The sequence below is a fragment of the Vidua chalybeata genome, chromosome 3 (genome assembly GCF_026979565.1).
Source record: "Vidua chalybeata isolate OUT-0048 chromosome 3, bVidCha1 merged haplotype, whole genome shotgun sequence".
NCBI classification, from domain to species: Eukaryota; Metazoa; Chordata; class Aves; order Passeriformes; family Viduidae; genus Vidua; species Vidua chalybeata.
Genome location: NC_071532.1, coordinates 38,205,947 through 38,222,668, shown reverse-complemented (window position 1 = coordinate 38,222,668; position 16,722 = coordinate 38,205,947). Strand labels below are relative to the sequence as shown.

Here is a 16,722-nt window from a genome sequence, read left to right as displayed (position 1 = left end):
CTGTAAAATTGTAATTAGAGCTTCTTCCCCTACACCTCAGAAAAACAGGAGGTTTTCTTGTTATTTCCATATCATTTATGTTAACCTAGTTTAGAAAACAACCAGAGGAACTTTCAGCTCAGTCCTTTTTGCCATTTAACTGCTGACTTCCAGAGTTACCAAACACCTTAACTTAACAGCCGTAACAATTTCAAATGGAAAAAAAAATTCAGCCCTTCAAAACTTCAGAGTGACATTTTTAGAAGTGCTTTGGAGACCTACAATCAAGTTTTCAGTGGTAATCTCAGGTATCTCAGGATAGTTACAAAAGTGCTTAAATTATCTGTTGCTCTCAAGTTGGAAGAGTTTAGGTGACAAGTTCATTTAAATTCCTTACAAAGCTGTATTAGATATTCATCTGCACATCCAAAAAATCAAAATGTATTTCCAAATCTGGCCTTAAGTATCTTAATCTCCTAAAGAAGCTTAAGTTAAAGAACTCTGTTTACAGATTAATAAAAATGTTTCTTACTTTTTATGTTCATAATGTCCTCATCTTGCTACTAAATACAGAAATGTATTCTGTATCTAGAACATAAATGCCATGAAGCAAATGCTTCAAGGATAACAAAAAAATTTAGGCATTGACTCAAGCTGCTGCTTTTGGAGGGAACTACATAATGTGTATAATCCCAATAAACATGGAATATCACCATTTTTCAAGATGTTTCTCAGGTAGGTGAATACATTACAAAAAACATAGATTCAAATGGGAGATTTTTAGTCATTTATTCAGACTTCTTATATCCCAAAGGCTCAAGCTGTCAAGTCTTTAATGGAGAAACAGAAAAACCATCAAGGAATGTGTTCCACCAGAAGCTACTTCAGCTCAAGAAAGGGAATCCCACCTTTCTGTCTTATCAATAAAGGTTAACAGGAATACTGCAACAGGAGGAAACCATGCCAACAGCTCATAGCCTACATTCACTTACCCCAATAAATTAATCACACTTTCTTAATTTTTAAGCAATCCCCGAGCTCCACTTCACTCTTCATCTCCTGACTGCCTTTCAAATGCCTGCCTGAATATTGATTCCTTGTGCAAAATACTGAACCATGTCAGCTTCCCTCATCTTCTGTTTTTCTTCCTTTTCCTCCATCAGAAGAAACACAGAAATAGATTATTCTGTTTTACACCCTTCAACCTGCTGCTGAACTTTGTCCCTACCCTGTGCCACGGTTTGATCTTCCCTGTGTTCACCCTTATCCCTGACTTTCACACCCTCTGCAGGCTTCTGTCCTCCCCTGCCTTGCTCCCTTAGGAATATGAACTTGCTTTCATGTTTCTCCTTCCCGTCTGCCTCATCATTATCCCTCTGTAATTTAATTTAACATTTACAGTCACAGGCTGTAGCTCTCCAGTTTTCTCCTCAAACTGCCTTCCTGCCAATCAGCTCAGGAAATATTTCCTGATAAAATCCCTGCTGACCTGTTTTACCAAACCTCAACTCCAGCCTTCTCCCTGCATTTTCCTCCATGAGCCAACTGCCTCTGGTATCTGCTCCTGCCATCTGAATTTGGCATCCTCTGGAATTTCTCTACTAATCATTCCCTAAGTGCAGAGGAGAAAAACTGGGAAATATCCCTGTGAAAAATCACATCTCCAGCCTAAGTTTTAGTGGACCAAATCCATGTCTTTATCAGGGAATTGACTTTTACTCCGGGGTTTGCCTTGATGCAAGCAGATTTACACAGCAAGTGTCTCCAAAGATCACTGAGGCTTCATTTCCCTGCACCTGCCCAAAAAAAGCTTAAAAATCCACGCAGGGATGAGATCCTTTTCCAAGTTGACACAGCAAGAGCAGCCCCAACTTTCAAAGGGGAAAGGTTCTGGAGAGAACCCAAAAGAACAGGTGTATATTTCTAGTGCAGACCAAACTCCATGATTGAACTCCAGCAGAGAGCTGAAACACCTTCAAGAATGTTGTCCAAGCATAACTAGTTTTTTTTACTGTGAGGGCTACACTACAGAAAAGTCCAAATTTTCTCACAAATTCAACAAAATCCCCACAGAAGAGCAAAGAACACAACAGCAGAGCTGCCAAACCACAGATCCCAAAACACAGACACCTCCTTAGAAATGACCAAACCACAAAATTGAATGTATACAACTGAATGCAGTATTATCTCTGTGGGGTTTGATAGTGCATTTTCAATGAAATGTCATCTTATACTGCACAATATTGTTACGACATTTTCTCTCAGTATGTTGAACAGAATAAAAAATGTCACTACAAAACAATACTATGAGCTGGGATTTTTAAAATCTGTTTTTCCAGTAAATCTCGTTTCTAAGCAAATCCATGGAGTCTTTCAAAAACCTTAAGAAAGTTTGGAATCAGAATTATAAAAGTATGATGCATTCTGTTCTTTTGAAAAGGAAGAGACCACATTCACACTTCTTGGTGCATATGACAGGTGCTGCACATATAAAAACTGAAAAAGCTGTGACCTCTGAAGCAAAAGCAGCAATACTCAAAAGCAGAAAGTAAAACCCAAAAGAATCAAAGCAATATACCTACTGAGATGGGATAGTGCAGATGGGATATGGAAAATACCAATGTTATGAGCCCTGGGATTGGGAAGTAAGGAAACACATATGGTTCTTCTGGCTTATGAGGAACCCCCTGTCCCACAGACATAGAAGTGTGGCAGAGAAGGCATCCCAAAGAAATAAAAACAGCCAGGGGAAGCTACACAGCCTGTTAGAGCAGTTCCTGACCTCTCTGCTGAGGTGTCAGAATGTCAGGAGGAGAACACCTGGGGCACATTAGACCTAGGTAAATAAATTCTGCCCAATCCATAGTGGCTCCATGCAGGCCAGGTGTGTCTGCTCTGTGCTTCTGGAATTGAGAGCATGGTGCAGAGATTCCCAAGTGGCTGTGGATAGTCATCTGGCTCCGCAAAGGCTAATTTTCTTGGTCTGAAAATTGCAACTCTCACAGCTGGAAGCAGAGAAGGTGGGAGCATGGAGAAGACAGTGTCAGTTCAGGGGAGAAAACAAGAAGGTAATTGCAATATTTTTCAGGTACGGATGCAAGAGAAGCAGGAGAGGTCGGGGGAAGGAGAAACAAGGATCAGGAGCTGGATCAAGTGAGATGCACGGAACTGGCAATTCCTTCAGCAGTGACATAGGTAAAGAAAGTTGAAGGTGCAGAAGCTGGGAGTACATGAAACTTTAACTTTGTGCCATCAGTGGTTCACTGGTTGCTGGAAAATGCTCTCGGGTTCAGTATAAATCCTAGTGAAAGCCAGGGCTGAGGCTGTGACAGAACACATTTTTTAGAGAGTGGACCCTTTGTGTGGGCAAAGAAAATCATTATTAAATCATTACTCATCATTATTAAACCACTTATTTGATAAAGTATTTGAACAATCTTCTGTTGAAAGGCTCAACCCTACAGGAATTTTATTTCCAGTGAAAGAATATAAATTATCACACCAGTATAAATTTTTATCTTAGTCAAGAATAAACTTACCTGAAAAAGAATTTTTGCCAATTATTAGCACATTTGGCAAAGACATCATGATCAACTGCTGCAAAGTCTCCTATAAAAGTTAATAAAAACATTATTTACATCATATGTACTGAATGAAAGCAAACATGAAATGCCAACAGCCATTAAAGAGAAATCAGTATTAATTAAATGGTTTTAATATTTTTCAGGACTTCCTGCATACAATTTATACATTACTTATTATTTAATACAATAATTATTATCATACAAGAATTATTATTATTTGAATCCTAATTAAAAAAACAACTAACAAATATGAGTTACTTCTGCAGAAGCTTTGTTTTACTGTTTTGCACAATCAGCTCACACAGCAAAATCCTCTCGTGGCAATGAGCTGGCTTAGGGATCTTAAGCCAACGAGATCCCAAGTCTCAAAATGCAGCAAAACCCTTTAAATTTATTATGTTCATGCTTCCCTGACTAACCTATTGATACATATTTGTTTTATTGGCTCTAAGGTGCATTTCTACGGCAAAAAATCAGTTTCCCTTATTTCATGGTTTGTTTGGCCTCACCAAAACGTGGATGTGAAAATCCCAGGGGTTTTTGCTGCAGTGACACTGGGTCACCTGTGAATATAAGGGTACAAACCCCTGTCTGCACAATCACATGGAATTTTAGCTGGGAGGTGCCACACACCAGGCAGCAGCTCTGCCTATCTGTTGCATGGATTCCATCAATGGAGCTCCTGTAATGGCCGTAATCGGGTCAAATCCCCAGTCTAGACAGAGCCTAATTCTCCTGAAGCAGAATAGTCTTTCTCCTGTTCCCAGATATTTATTCCCAGCAGATGCCATCCTATAGTTAGGCTTTTTGTTTTTTCACAGTGACAGATCCATTACTATATAAAATGCTCCTACTCAAAAGCAACATATTCCAGAAGAGCCCAAGGCACACATCAGGTGTCACATTGTAAGCAACAACCTAACACAAGTCCACTTGCTTTAGGTCAAATTGAAAAAAAACCCCAATATTTCTTGAAAAACACCAGTAGAAATTACTAGCTACAGCTATGCTTGAAAGTTCCCACCAGTTAATATACAACATCAAAATTGTATCTGAATTGATTAATAGTAGACTGCAAAATATACATTCCCTCTGGACAAGCCTAAGACAAGTTATAAGGAGGGAGAGAACAGCTTTGGCCTCCTCCAATATCACAAAATTCAACCAGCTGTGACACCTGTACTTCTCAGACTGATAAAGACCATTTTCAAATAAAAATAAGACATGAAGTGCACCACAGGATGTTTTAAATCAATATAAAACAGATAAAATATAATTAATTTAATGGGTGTCGACAGCTACTATGAAAGAAAATAATGTAATTTTAGAGTGGCTTTTTGTTGTTTGCTTTTGTTGTTTTTTTGGGGGCGGTTTTTGGTAGTATCTCAAATAATTCCATGATGCTATCATAAAGGTGATCATATACCAAAGCAGAGTATGAGCAGCAGTAACCAAAACATGTGTCCTGAATGGACACGATCACCTGTTTCCTTAAAACACCTCTGCCTTGTCCCAGAGATGTCTGACACCTTTTCTGTCACTTGGTGTTAATCTCAGCACTGGCTTTGCTTGCACAAACTTTTATAGTTCACTAGCATTTATTTTACTGAAGATTTTCACCTCTTCAGTCAAATCTGCTGAGAGTCATGGACACTCACTGGATTAAACCTCTCGAGCCCACCAAAAATTTAGAATCACTTGTCTTGAACTAATTGCTGAGAACAGTTCCACGCTCTTACACTGCCAAGAAATGTACACACTCCAAATACTGGCTCAGGACCAGAACTGTAATTCCAGAGAATAACAAAGATGATACAGGAACAAAAAAAAAATTGACTAAACTAACATAATGTCTTGATTTTGAATGTTATATTCTACCAGTGCAGGTTTTTTGAAAAGTACATCCACAGCACTGATGTGATTTTTCACTAAATTGAGATGTTTTCCACAGATGTTACAAAACCACATGGAACAAACCAGCACGGACAAGCTCACAATGAGAAGTGTTAAGAGTTAAGTTAACACAGTGCTAAAAACCCCAAATTCCCACATTCATCAGTGTCTGATTCAAACCCTCAGTAAAATCCTCTCTCAGTACAGTGAATGGTCTCCTGTCCCCTCCCCTGGGATCCCAGGCATCCCCAGTGAACGCCCCCAGGCCCGGCTGCACATTCAGCTTTCAGGAGCACTCTAGTGTGAGGCTCCTGCCTCACCCCAGGCTAATGGAGGCCTCTCAGTTTGATTCCAAGGCATCCATCAAGCCCCAGCTTTCCTGCCTTGGGGAATTTCACAGGTGACAGGAACTCAACTGACCCCTCTGTGAAACAGCCCATCCTTTAACACTTCAACTACAACAAAGCACAAACCTCCCTGCAGGCACGGTAGGGAGTGAATACCTACACATGCAAAAAGCAATTTTAGATTCCAAGGAGCTCTTCAGCTTGGAAAGTAAATGCCTTTACTCCTGCTAGAAACACCAGCCCTTCAATGTTTGCATGGTGACCAGAACCCTGAAAGACCGGGGAGGGGGGAAAAGTGTATAAAACAGTTAAAAGGGCAGTTCAATATAGCTTGGACCATTAAAGGCTTGGTGACTGGTTTTACTGTTTCTTAAAAAGAGTATTTTTTTATTTTAAGAAAGCTCTAATTTATTTGTTTCTATCACAAAGGTTTAGAGCAACATCCACAGTCCTGAATCATCCAAAGGCACGTAAATGCCAGAAATTCTGCCTGGTCCTGAAGCACTTGGACTGGTGATACCATGAGGCCAGTGCAGGATGGAGAATGCTTTGTGTTCCAAAAAAAGATCAATCCTATCAGTGTTTGTGCCTTCTGTTGCACCACTTGTGGAACACTAATGCTTGGTGGAAAATGGCTTCCGTTAGGAAAAGGAAAAGCATATGGGCTTTAGCAGGCAGCACATAAATCCATGTGCAGGGGCTGCCAAGGAGAGAAGGGTGGGAAGCACTGGGAAGATGTTCCATGGTTAGTCAGGGCAGTGACAGCTGGGAATTCTCACTGCACTCGGAGTTTTGGGAAGCACACACTGTGTGTGGACACAGGAGGAGCAGCAGACTTCAGCAGAGGTTGGCCAGGAGGTGTGAGCAGGAAGAGGCAGAGCAAAGGTTTTCTCCCAGGTCTGGGCTCTCCTGGCAGGAAGGAGCAGGGGAGTGTCTAAGGGTACTAAAAGCCACACTAAAGGGACACGGGTGACAGCGGCAGTGCCCAGCTGTGGCATGTCCATGTGTAGAACACCCTATCCAGCGCAGCATCCAGCAGGCATAGGACCAGCTCCTACTACTGCATCTAACTTCACTGGCTCTTTCACAGCCCTGAGATCCTCACTGTATTTACTACAAATTCCCAAATTAATTCTAAGCCCAGTAAATTCTGTCATGTTTTTCTAACAAAAAATCTATTTTACAAGACTAAATGCACATGTAATAATCTCTCTCACTGGCACAAAACTTGCTTCAACCCAGAAAATACCAAACAGTAATACTTAATGCAGGAGTAATTGCACACACAGAATATCTATTCTGTAAACAGATCATTATTCATACAAAAGTGTGTCCACACCACCTTTATACCTGTAAACAGTGATAAGAAATTTGACCAGGTATCTAAACAATCATCCATACAAAGTATCTCTTGTTCACCTTACTCCAGTTACCCTTAAAGCCATAACTATAGAAGAAAATTTAGAAATAATTCCAGGCAAAACTTAACACAACAAACAATTACTGACCTGATAGTAAGTTTTTATTTGTTTCACCAAAATAGACAAATTTTGAATCCTTAATGATGCATCATTGTTTACTTTTTTGTTTATCCTCTGATTAGCAGACTTTGGATTGCTGTGAAAAGGAAAGAAAAAAGAATACATTGAACAGGCTGAACATTAATCTTTAAAGCTTTCTCTATAAAACAAATGGTATAGTTAATGTGCCAGCACAGCCATTCCTTGTCTTGATAACCATGCCTTGTTTTTCCCTCCACAAATCAATAAGGAGTTGTGGAAGATGGAAAGAGCTTGAAATATGTCTCTGACACAGCCAGCCAGCCTCACATTCTCGTTTGCTGTCAATGCAGCCTGAAACTGGGAGCACTCAACACAATTCCCAGGGAATGGGTCTGACAGGAAAGTTTTTGTGAGTGTATGATGGTATTTTACTATTTTACTAGCTTACTAATTTTTAACTTTTAGAACGATGATGAATATGAAACACATCATGCTAACACACACTCAACTGTTTTAAATGTATTTACAGATTGTTGGAATGTGACAACAAAGGGATTATTAATTGGAGTTTTTGTCATGTACTATCATATACTACCAGATTTTTCTCTGGTTTGTCTTGGCTTCAGGGAGGAAATCAATCACTTTTTCTTTCACAAAGCAGAAAGGATCTGAGGAAAGGCAGATGAGTCACCCTTTTTCAATACCTTGTAACACAGAGAGGACAGCATGACAACCATTCACTGGGATTTCTCATGGAAAACGATGCAGAATCAAAGCACACCCCCATAACACTCTCTGAAATGTTTAAAGAATTCCTAAGGGATGGCCAATGTGAAGTTTCTCACTTTTACAGATTCTCGATACAGTTGCACAATGCAACTTTTGATATTTAATGTTATTATTGTACTGTTTAATGATATTATTATTATCAGATAAATGAGAGCTGGCTGGGTTGCTGCACTCAAAAACAAACTACCAATTTTTCCCTGTCTAACCAGGGCTCCCAGCAGTGATATGTGTCTGCTGGCTCTGGTTTTATTCAACGTTGTCATTAATGATTTAAACAAAGGAATACAGAATACACTTTCCAGAACAGCCCCTGGCAAACTTTAGGAGAAAAAAAAACAAAGAACAACCTTCAAAAAATACTATGGCAATGGAGAATGATCCTGGTAATGTGCAAAAGTAATGGAATTCAATAACTCACTCCCAGGCAAAGGATTAGAGTCAGAATCAAATGCAGAAAGAGGAGTTATTTGCTATAAAACAAAAATGACCTGAATATTGTGGTATCGTGACTTACTGTGATATAATCTATCCCTTTAATTGGTAGTTTCACATACTCCCTGTACAAAACTTACATATTTTTCATTTACATGTAAGTTACCTACACAAACTTTATTTGCCTTTTACAGCTTGCTTAACTTTTAGCATGTTAGATTTTTTAAGAAGATATATTTATGTCTTTTCTTCAGCTTATTGCTATCAGCATTTCCTGGCTTATAAGTACAAATAGAAATAATAGTAAAATCACTGCTGCGAAAGGAAGTCAGGTCATATGAAAAATGCACCTCCAACACACAGACATTTTTAAAAGAAAAGCGGTAGGCACAGTATCTTTTTTTCTGTATTTATTATTATAAATCTAGGAAAATTAGGACATAGGTAATTGCCTCATTCCTAAATGGTCATCACCATGTTCCTAAAAATATTATAAACAATTAAAATACATCTTAGGACATATTAGCCAAACCATGTGACTAAGATGTGACCTTGGGTTTATTGGTTCAGTCAACCTGTAGCTGTAAAAGCAACTAAATGGGCTAAAAATAAATATGCTTTGCAGATGCACAGAACTGGATTCCTTTCCACACTGAATTCATTCAAATTTGTTAAAATCAGAAGAGAAAATCCACAATAAATCCTGCTGACCTACAGAGATCAGCTGAAGTCTCCTATTTCTACATGCATATCTCCAAAAGGCCGATTTGGGCCCTTAATCATCATCTTTAATCTTAATGACCATGGGATTATCTCTGGGCTTTTTCATCATCTTCAGCAGCATTTCTACAGCCACAGATTTCAGATGCCTCTCCCTTTAGAGCACTCAAAACAGGGCACAGGGGTTTCCTGGATATTGTGCCAGCTCTTATTTTAGCATCAACACCAAAATTAGTGTGCAACCACAAGAACTCAAAACACAAACGTCATAAAAGCTCAGGCTTTCCATTTTTTCATTTCCAAAGCTCTATTAGGATATTGAGATTGATCCTGGATGAACAAAAATTTGAACATTTGCATAGCACTGGATCTTCATGACACCAGGGGATCAGCCCAGCCAGCAGTGAAGAGCTGCTGTAACAACTTCACCTCCCTCTATGACAAGCTTAGTGACTTGCTTTGTGCCAAAATGATTAACTCCTGTAACTTAAAACAGAAAGTTAGGGAGTTTTTTTGTTTTGGTTTGGCTTTTTGTTTTTGGCTTAAATTGCAGGAAGCAGTTTACTGAGATTGTGAATTTTTGCTGGGAAAACTTGGGCCACAGACATGCTCTGGAGCTGTATTTTTACCACTCGGAAAAACTCCACTGTCCAGTTTCAAGATGCTCTGCTAGTGCAAATGACCAGCAGTTCAAATCAGAGTGTCAGCCTTGGGACAACCTGGTGCACAGAAAAAAATTATTTTAGTAATTTTAAACTTTTCCAAAAGATTATGGCAAAGGGTCCAACAGAAATCCCAAACTCCAAGTTCCCTTAACATTTTTCAGTAGAACTTAAAAGTAGGTAGTGGTAACAAGAAGTTTAACCCACTGTTTTTAAGGTTCAATAAAAGCAAGGTAGTGACATATCAGTACTACTCTCTACCAATCATTTTTAATTTAATTAAACACGTACTCTCAATAACTCACTATTGGTAGTAGATTCCTTTTTCTGTTTTTTTTGGTAATGAATGTCCTCTTGACACATTATTCTTCAACCATGGGAGGTCAGTTGTCTTTGACATTCTCAATTAGTACATGTTAGCCATGACTAGGATGAGTGACTTGGACAAAAAATTGTTTCCCATGCTTCCCAGAGTGCAATCCTGCTCTCAACACCTTCCAGTGCAAACAGGACTTCACCTCTGTGCTACAGTAATTGGGATCTTTCTAACCACATGATGTCACTAAATTATTATAAAGACAGACTGTTTATAGGCTACCTACTAAAATGACCCCCATGCTGAAGAGTAAATGTTGAAAACTGAGGGTTTCTTCCACCAAGCAGCCTCTGTGCTGGTGTTTAGCACAGCTCCCTAACCTTCAGTTACTGATTTATTTCTACCTGTCAGATTGTGTTAGAACTGTCAGGTTTGTGTATGGAACAGCCAAGCACAGACCTGACAGATCCCTCCTCACACCAGTGTTATGAAAGGACCAAGATTAGGTCCTTGAACAGGAGATTCCTTATTTAAAAAAGAACAACTAAACCCACCTTCACTTCCAATACTGATAACCAGGTCTCAGTTTCTCAAAGACTCCAACCTGAACGCTCAGCTGTCTCCTTAATCCACTAAACAGCATTTTAAGTATTATTTATTTAGTCAATATTGTTTATCATCTTAAGTATTGACATCTTAATTTGTTCCTCTCAAAGAGTAAATAATATAGCAGGATGCTGGCAGCACATTTCCATTTTATGTTGTTTGTAGAACTATATTTTTTTCAGGCTGGTCCAAGTCATGGCATACTGATGGCATTTTTTAATAAGCACGAAGTCTGATGTGCAACTATTTTTCATATAGAAAGATAAAATTCTAAACATGAATTGCCAGAACCTCATAAGATTATCTTTAAACTCATTTACAGTTCTTGAAAACTAATTTATTAAAGATTTTAATGAAGTACTTGTACCCAGAAGTTGAACTGTTGAATTTCTATGACCAATATAATGTTTATAATGATTATATTTTTATTAATGCAAAGCAATTCTGTTTATTAGAACACATTAGGTCCAATGACAGTGAAATAAACTGCATGATCCCGGAAATACAGGATGGAAATTAAATAATTTTGAAGATAAAAATATTTACTTTACTTACAGTTTAAGACACAGCTTTAAAAAGCAGCTTTTTAAAACCATCAGATTCTAGTGGCTACTATAAACATTTTTAAGGCCATCCATGTTCTGAACTGCTCCTTTTGTGAGGTGGGGATACTGAGCTGCTTCAGTAGCAAACAGCCCAGCAAAATAGGGCAAATCTGTCTAGAAGTCAATAGGAAACAGAGCGGTAAAAGATACCCTTAAGCAATTTTACATTTAAGAGCAACCTACTTATGACAAGATACATTAATTTCAATAGCAATAAAACTAGACAGGAGCATCTATCCCAATAGTGCATTAGTTTAAAACTCCCGATTACAGAGGGAACTTCAGTGATTTTGAAATACTACCAGTGTCATGAATCACAGATTGAGACTTCATATAATCAGGGATTATGTGTCTTTAATTTTTCATTGACCAAAATCTATCAGAAATGGGAATGTGATAGCTTAATGGCCTCATGCTTATATCTATACAGACTGCAAACCAGTTGTGTCCTCCCTTGCCATCTGTTCCTTGATGGTACTTAATGATTAAGTCTGGTATCATAACGCACCCTAATATGAAATATACCATTGTTTGAATGTATTTGGTGAGTTCAGTGATATGCTACCCTGTGGTTTAGCTTCCAGCAGCACAGCATTCACTTGTACAAATAAATGCTGCATGCCTAATAAAGTTTATTTTCTGCAAAGTCCTTTTAACCGGAATGCTGGGGTTCACTCTTGGTATCTGTCAAATATTTCAGTAATTACTGATAACAGAATTTATAGACTTCAGCTAATAAAGCAGCATCTTCATTATCTTCCACTGGCACAAAAAATAATAAGCGTGTTCAAAACGTGTTTTACAAAGAGACTTAATACAGCAGTGTCCTTTTACTGACAAAACAATAGAAAAATAAAAAAAAAAAAACCTGGGGCTTTCACTGGAGAATAATTGATGATCTTCAAATTGCTTAACATTTTACAATCTACCTTTTAGTTGCAAAACACTGTATTTCTATCCTTGAGACAATACTGCTTGAGCAGCAACCAGTGCAGTGTTGAAATGGTCATCTGCCCAAACATCTGAAGATACCCCAAACACTGAAATACACTTTGCCACAAAATCAGTATTACTACCTCAATTTAAGGACACTCCATTAACTCTGCACTCAGCAAGGACTGACTGTGCGTGCCAGAAGTTCAGCAGCTGTATCCAACATTTTCTGCCTCGTGATCAAGCAAGCTTTAGGAAACAGGCCTAACATCAAAAGTCTTTTGGCCCTTGCACAAAACCCCACTTCCTAGGATTATATCCAACATCATAAACTGTTAGGAGGCTGAAGCCCTATGCCTACTTAAAAATAAAAAACAACCAAATCACGACCAACTGGCCTATCCCAAACAGAGTGGCTGGTGGGATCACAGGGAGCACTGCCAAGAACATATCTGTGCATACTGAGCATATGCAGACAGCTTCCCTCTGTCAGCTTCAGCTCAGCATCTGAGCAGCTCAACTGCTTCCAGGGCAGCTGCCCAGTGCCTCAGCAGCCTGGCTGGCACTCCCAGCAAAGGAGCTGCTCAGCTCCTCATGGCTGCAGGGTGCTGGAAGAGCTGCAGCTGTGTCCTGCCCAGTAACCCCGTGTCTCCCTGCTCCAGGGGATGGGGACCTGCTGCACATCACAACCCCCTGCATGGTCCCCCTGCAGTGGCAGCATCAGTGTGGAGAGATATCTCCTCACATCCCACACTCCCAGGTTTACATGGGAATGTGCCAACAGCCAGGTTAAACCACAGTACATCCAACAGGTCTGCTGACTGAGCTTTAATTTTTTCCTCCTGCATGCAGAACAGCCCAGATTTATTTTTGTTCTCATTTCCCCAACTGCAGTAAAGAAGATGTGTGCAGGTGAGTAAAATGTGTGAGAAAACAAGAAAGGAGGTAAAACAGTTCACCTGTTTGACTAAACACATCTGTGACTAAGCAAACTCTTGTGGAAATGACCAAAACCTTGGACCCTAAGTTCCAAGTTCTAAGTTTATAGAGCAACCACTGTCTTTATCATCAAATAGTATGAAATAACTTTATTACTATTGTTTTGCCTTGACCTTGACTATTCTTTTCCTATCACACTAAAAGGTAGTATGTAAAACAAATAGCTTTCTGCCAAAAACTGAACCTAGTGAGTCACTGCTGACTGAACCAAGTAACCTGGGTGAGCTCTCCACAACAAATCCATGAATGTGGAGCAGCCTCTGCTTCACAGTTCGCAAAAGGTAATCTGGCTGCCACCAAATTAACTAGTGTCAAGGAAAATCTACAGGATTCAGAGCAGTACACAACACTTAACACACAAAATAAACACACCTAGGTATTAAAAATTTGAGAATTCTTAGAAGAAACATCAACAAACAAAATTTTGTTATTGAGGAAAAACATAAGAGAACCAGAAAGTCTGACAAACACACTCTACCCCACAAATCTAAATATCTTTCAAGGAACATCTTGTTGGTTTGCTTGGTTGGTTTTGAAGGGGTTTTTTAACTACAGAAGGTTTAGCAGGAAATATCATTTGAAAAGGGAGAATTAAACTGCTGTAGTATTTGCACCACACAATTTTCCAAATTAAACTAAACCCAAAACATTTGCACCACACATTTTTCCAAATTAAACTAAACCCAAAAGGTGCCCAAGGATTCAAGAGTGTACAGGCCAAAGGTCAGGAAAGCAACAACATGGACATGCCACAGAAGCAAAATACTGAGAATCATGAAGTCTGAAGTTTTGACTTCTACTTCAAGCACTCCATGTTATTTTCCCTCTCAGAGCCAAATTTTCCAAAATGAAATGAGTCCAAATTTTCAAGACCTGTTCAGTTCAGTACCAATTAACAGAGCAGTTGAGAACTACCTGACTTTGTGATTAACACCTCAAAGCAAGTGACCACAGGAACGCTGCAAAGATTGTAATCTTGTGACAAGGGTAACATCAGCTTCGCACACAAGCACTGCCAGATCTGCACCACAAGATGCAGCCTGACTCAGCACCAAACATCCCAGGGCACTGCAGTCATGAAATGTTTTCACAGCACACCTTGGAAGGATCATTCTGCAAACATGAAGGTATTAGTTTGGAAGAAACATCAAGTTGTAAAAGAAGCAGAATAGGGCCAGAAAGTTGTCATTGCTGCCAGGAAGCAGCAAACAGTACAGAACAGAAGACAATGAACACTTATTGCCCTGAGCAAATGACATTTGTGGAGCTAACATGATTTCTAAGACATTTAAAATATTAATACAAGGAAAAATTACTATGTAGGATTTAAAAGCAACACACATTTATGCAGTCTAGCTGAAAAAAAAAAAAAAAAACTTTTAAAAAGAGTTTGTAAGGACAAGTTTTTTTCTTCTATCCTAACTAACAGCACCACAGTGGTACGTACTTTGCTTTATTTCATAATCACAGCACTACCAAAAATTATTTCTCCTTTGAAAGACTTGGAAAAACGTTCACTCATTTTACTCTTGACTTTAAACTTGGCTGAAGCTACAAATTATAAAAAAATTATTTCTCACTTCAGAGTCACAAATAGTCTACCACAGGTAAACACCTCTGTACTCAGCATTAACAACTACAGGAAATAATGATGTGTGATGGCACCAAAGCTACACAAATATTGCAGTTTTAGTGACTGGAAAGGTCTTCAGTTGTAAAAATAGTACCACATAGATTTCCAAAATACTTTTGGTCGGAACACCATGACTGTAGATAATTTCCTTTCTAATGAAGGGAAATAAACCCTCTATAAGTAAATTATTAATAATAAAATACATATTTTCATCGTTCTCTGCACCCATTGTTAGACTAGTGACAATGTGACATTTGCCTGCATTCTCTCATACATCTCCCAGTATGTGTATTCTGGTTTTGCCTAGCACACACAATACCCCGAATATACAGCAAGTGTATTCCCAAGCTACCAGGAAATTCCAGCAGACACTTTTTGCTCAGGGGCTTATTTAAGAAAAACAAAGATACCACACAGACGAAAAGTAGAGGAAATATTTCCCTGAAGCTTAAACCAAGATAAAATTCTGTAGTAAACCTAAGTGGACTGTCTTCTGTCACTACAGGAAAGCAAGTATTGGAGTGTCTCTAAATGCGCAACACAAAGATTCAATCAATGGCCAGGATTATGACAGACACCATTTATGAGTTCATCCCTTGCAATTTCCCATCCCAAAATACAGTATCAGACAATTTTTGCTTGGGTCAAGCAGTAGCCTCACTTCAATTCAAAGCCCTGGCATCAGTTAATCCCATTAAACAAAAGGGAGGCATTTTGCAAACGGTGCTCAACAACAACAGCCTCTGGAGCATCTTCAGGATAAAGACTGGACTCTAAAACAAAGCACACAGACACTCTCACACAGTTACTCCCGAATAATCTTTTACCACTGAAGTCACATGCTCTAACAAAGCAGCATTTTGGAAAAAAAAGTCTTGATCCCTAAATAATTACTACGTAGGGAAAAGTGGTGCATTATGAAAGACAAGGAAGGCAACAAATTGCTATTTAGCTTAGAGAAAAAAGAGGAGGGCACATAAATAAGAAGAACATATGAACAAACACAAAACTCAAAAGTCCCTTCTTAACAGAAGAAACAAATGAGGAGAATCTAGAATTAAATCTCAAATTTGACGTAAGATAAGATGAGCTTGATTTAGCACCTGAATTCAGTTAACAAGGTTAATTTTCAAAAGAAAAATCGGAGCACTTTGAAAAGGTTTGTGGTAGAGAGATCCCAAGAGCAGCCATGAAACCTGAAGCAGCACAGCCTTGCCACTGAAGGGTACAAGCTGATCAGCCAGGTGTCTGTAGCTAACTTAAAACTCTGGATTTTACTGCTGCTGTTATTCTCATGGAGTGCTTTGAAACCACATGTAGAATGTGAAATGCAAAATTCTCTGAAAAAGAAACTGTAAAGCCATAGTGAATGCATGTTCTTTACTTGCCAGAATGCTTTCAATGCTGAGACAAGTTATTTTCATATTACATCTAAGATGGCTATTTATGGAACAGGTTGACAGGCTTAACAGAATTCTCTGGATGTATTAAAAAATAGTTTTTAATTCAGTTTTTATTCCCTGGCCCAAGGTACTAGCCTATAGTAAGGATGGGATCAGTAGCAAGCTACCAAAAGAAATAAGGAGACAAAGAAAGATAACCAAGATGGCACATGAAGGAGAGAGGAAAGAAGTGGATGAGTATGTGTAAAGTAAAGTTAGATTATTTAATTCCTAATCTTCAAAATTTTGCACAGAACAAGAGCGAACTAGAGAGTAGCTT

At 38.8% G+C, this 16,722-nt stretch overlaps 1 protein-coding gene across 11 annotated transcripts in view; it reads right to left on the bottom strand.

Annotated features, from left to right (window-relative positions):
- CCDC88A (coiled-coil domain containing 88A) overlaps window positions 1-16,722 on the bottom strand; it is a 65,763-nt gene that overhangs the window by 43,456 nt on the left and 5,585 nt on the right. For all 11 annotated transcript variants that reach the window (XM_053937581.1, XM_053937580.1, XM_053937582.1 and 8 more), the window contains exons 3-4: window positions 7,312-7,420; window positions 3,519-3,588 (exon numbers count right to left, since the gene is read on the bottom strand). In XM_053937581.1, coding sequence (XP_053793556.1) covers window positions 3,519-3,588; window positions 7,312-7,420 — 179 coding nt within the window. The remainder of the gene's footprint in view (window positions 1-3,518; window positions 3,589-7,311; window positions 7,421-16,722) is intronic.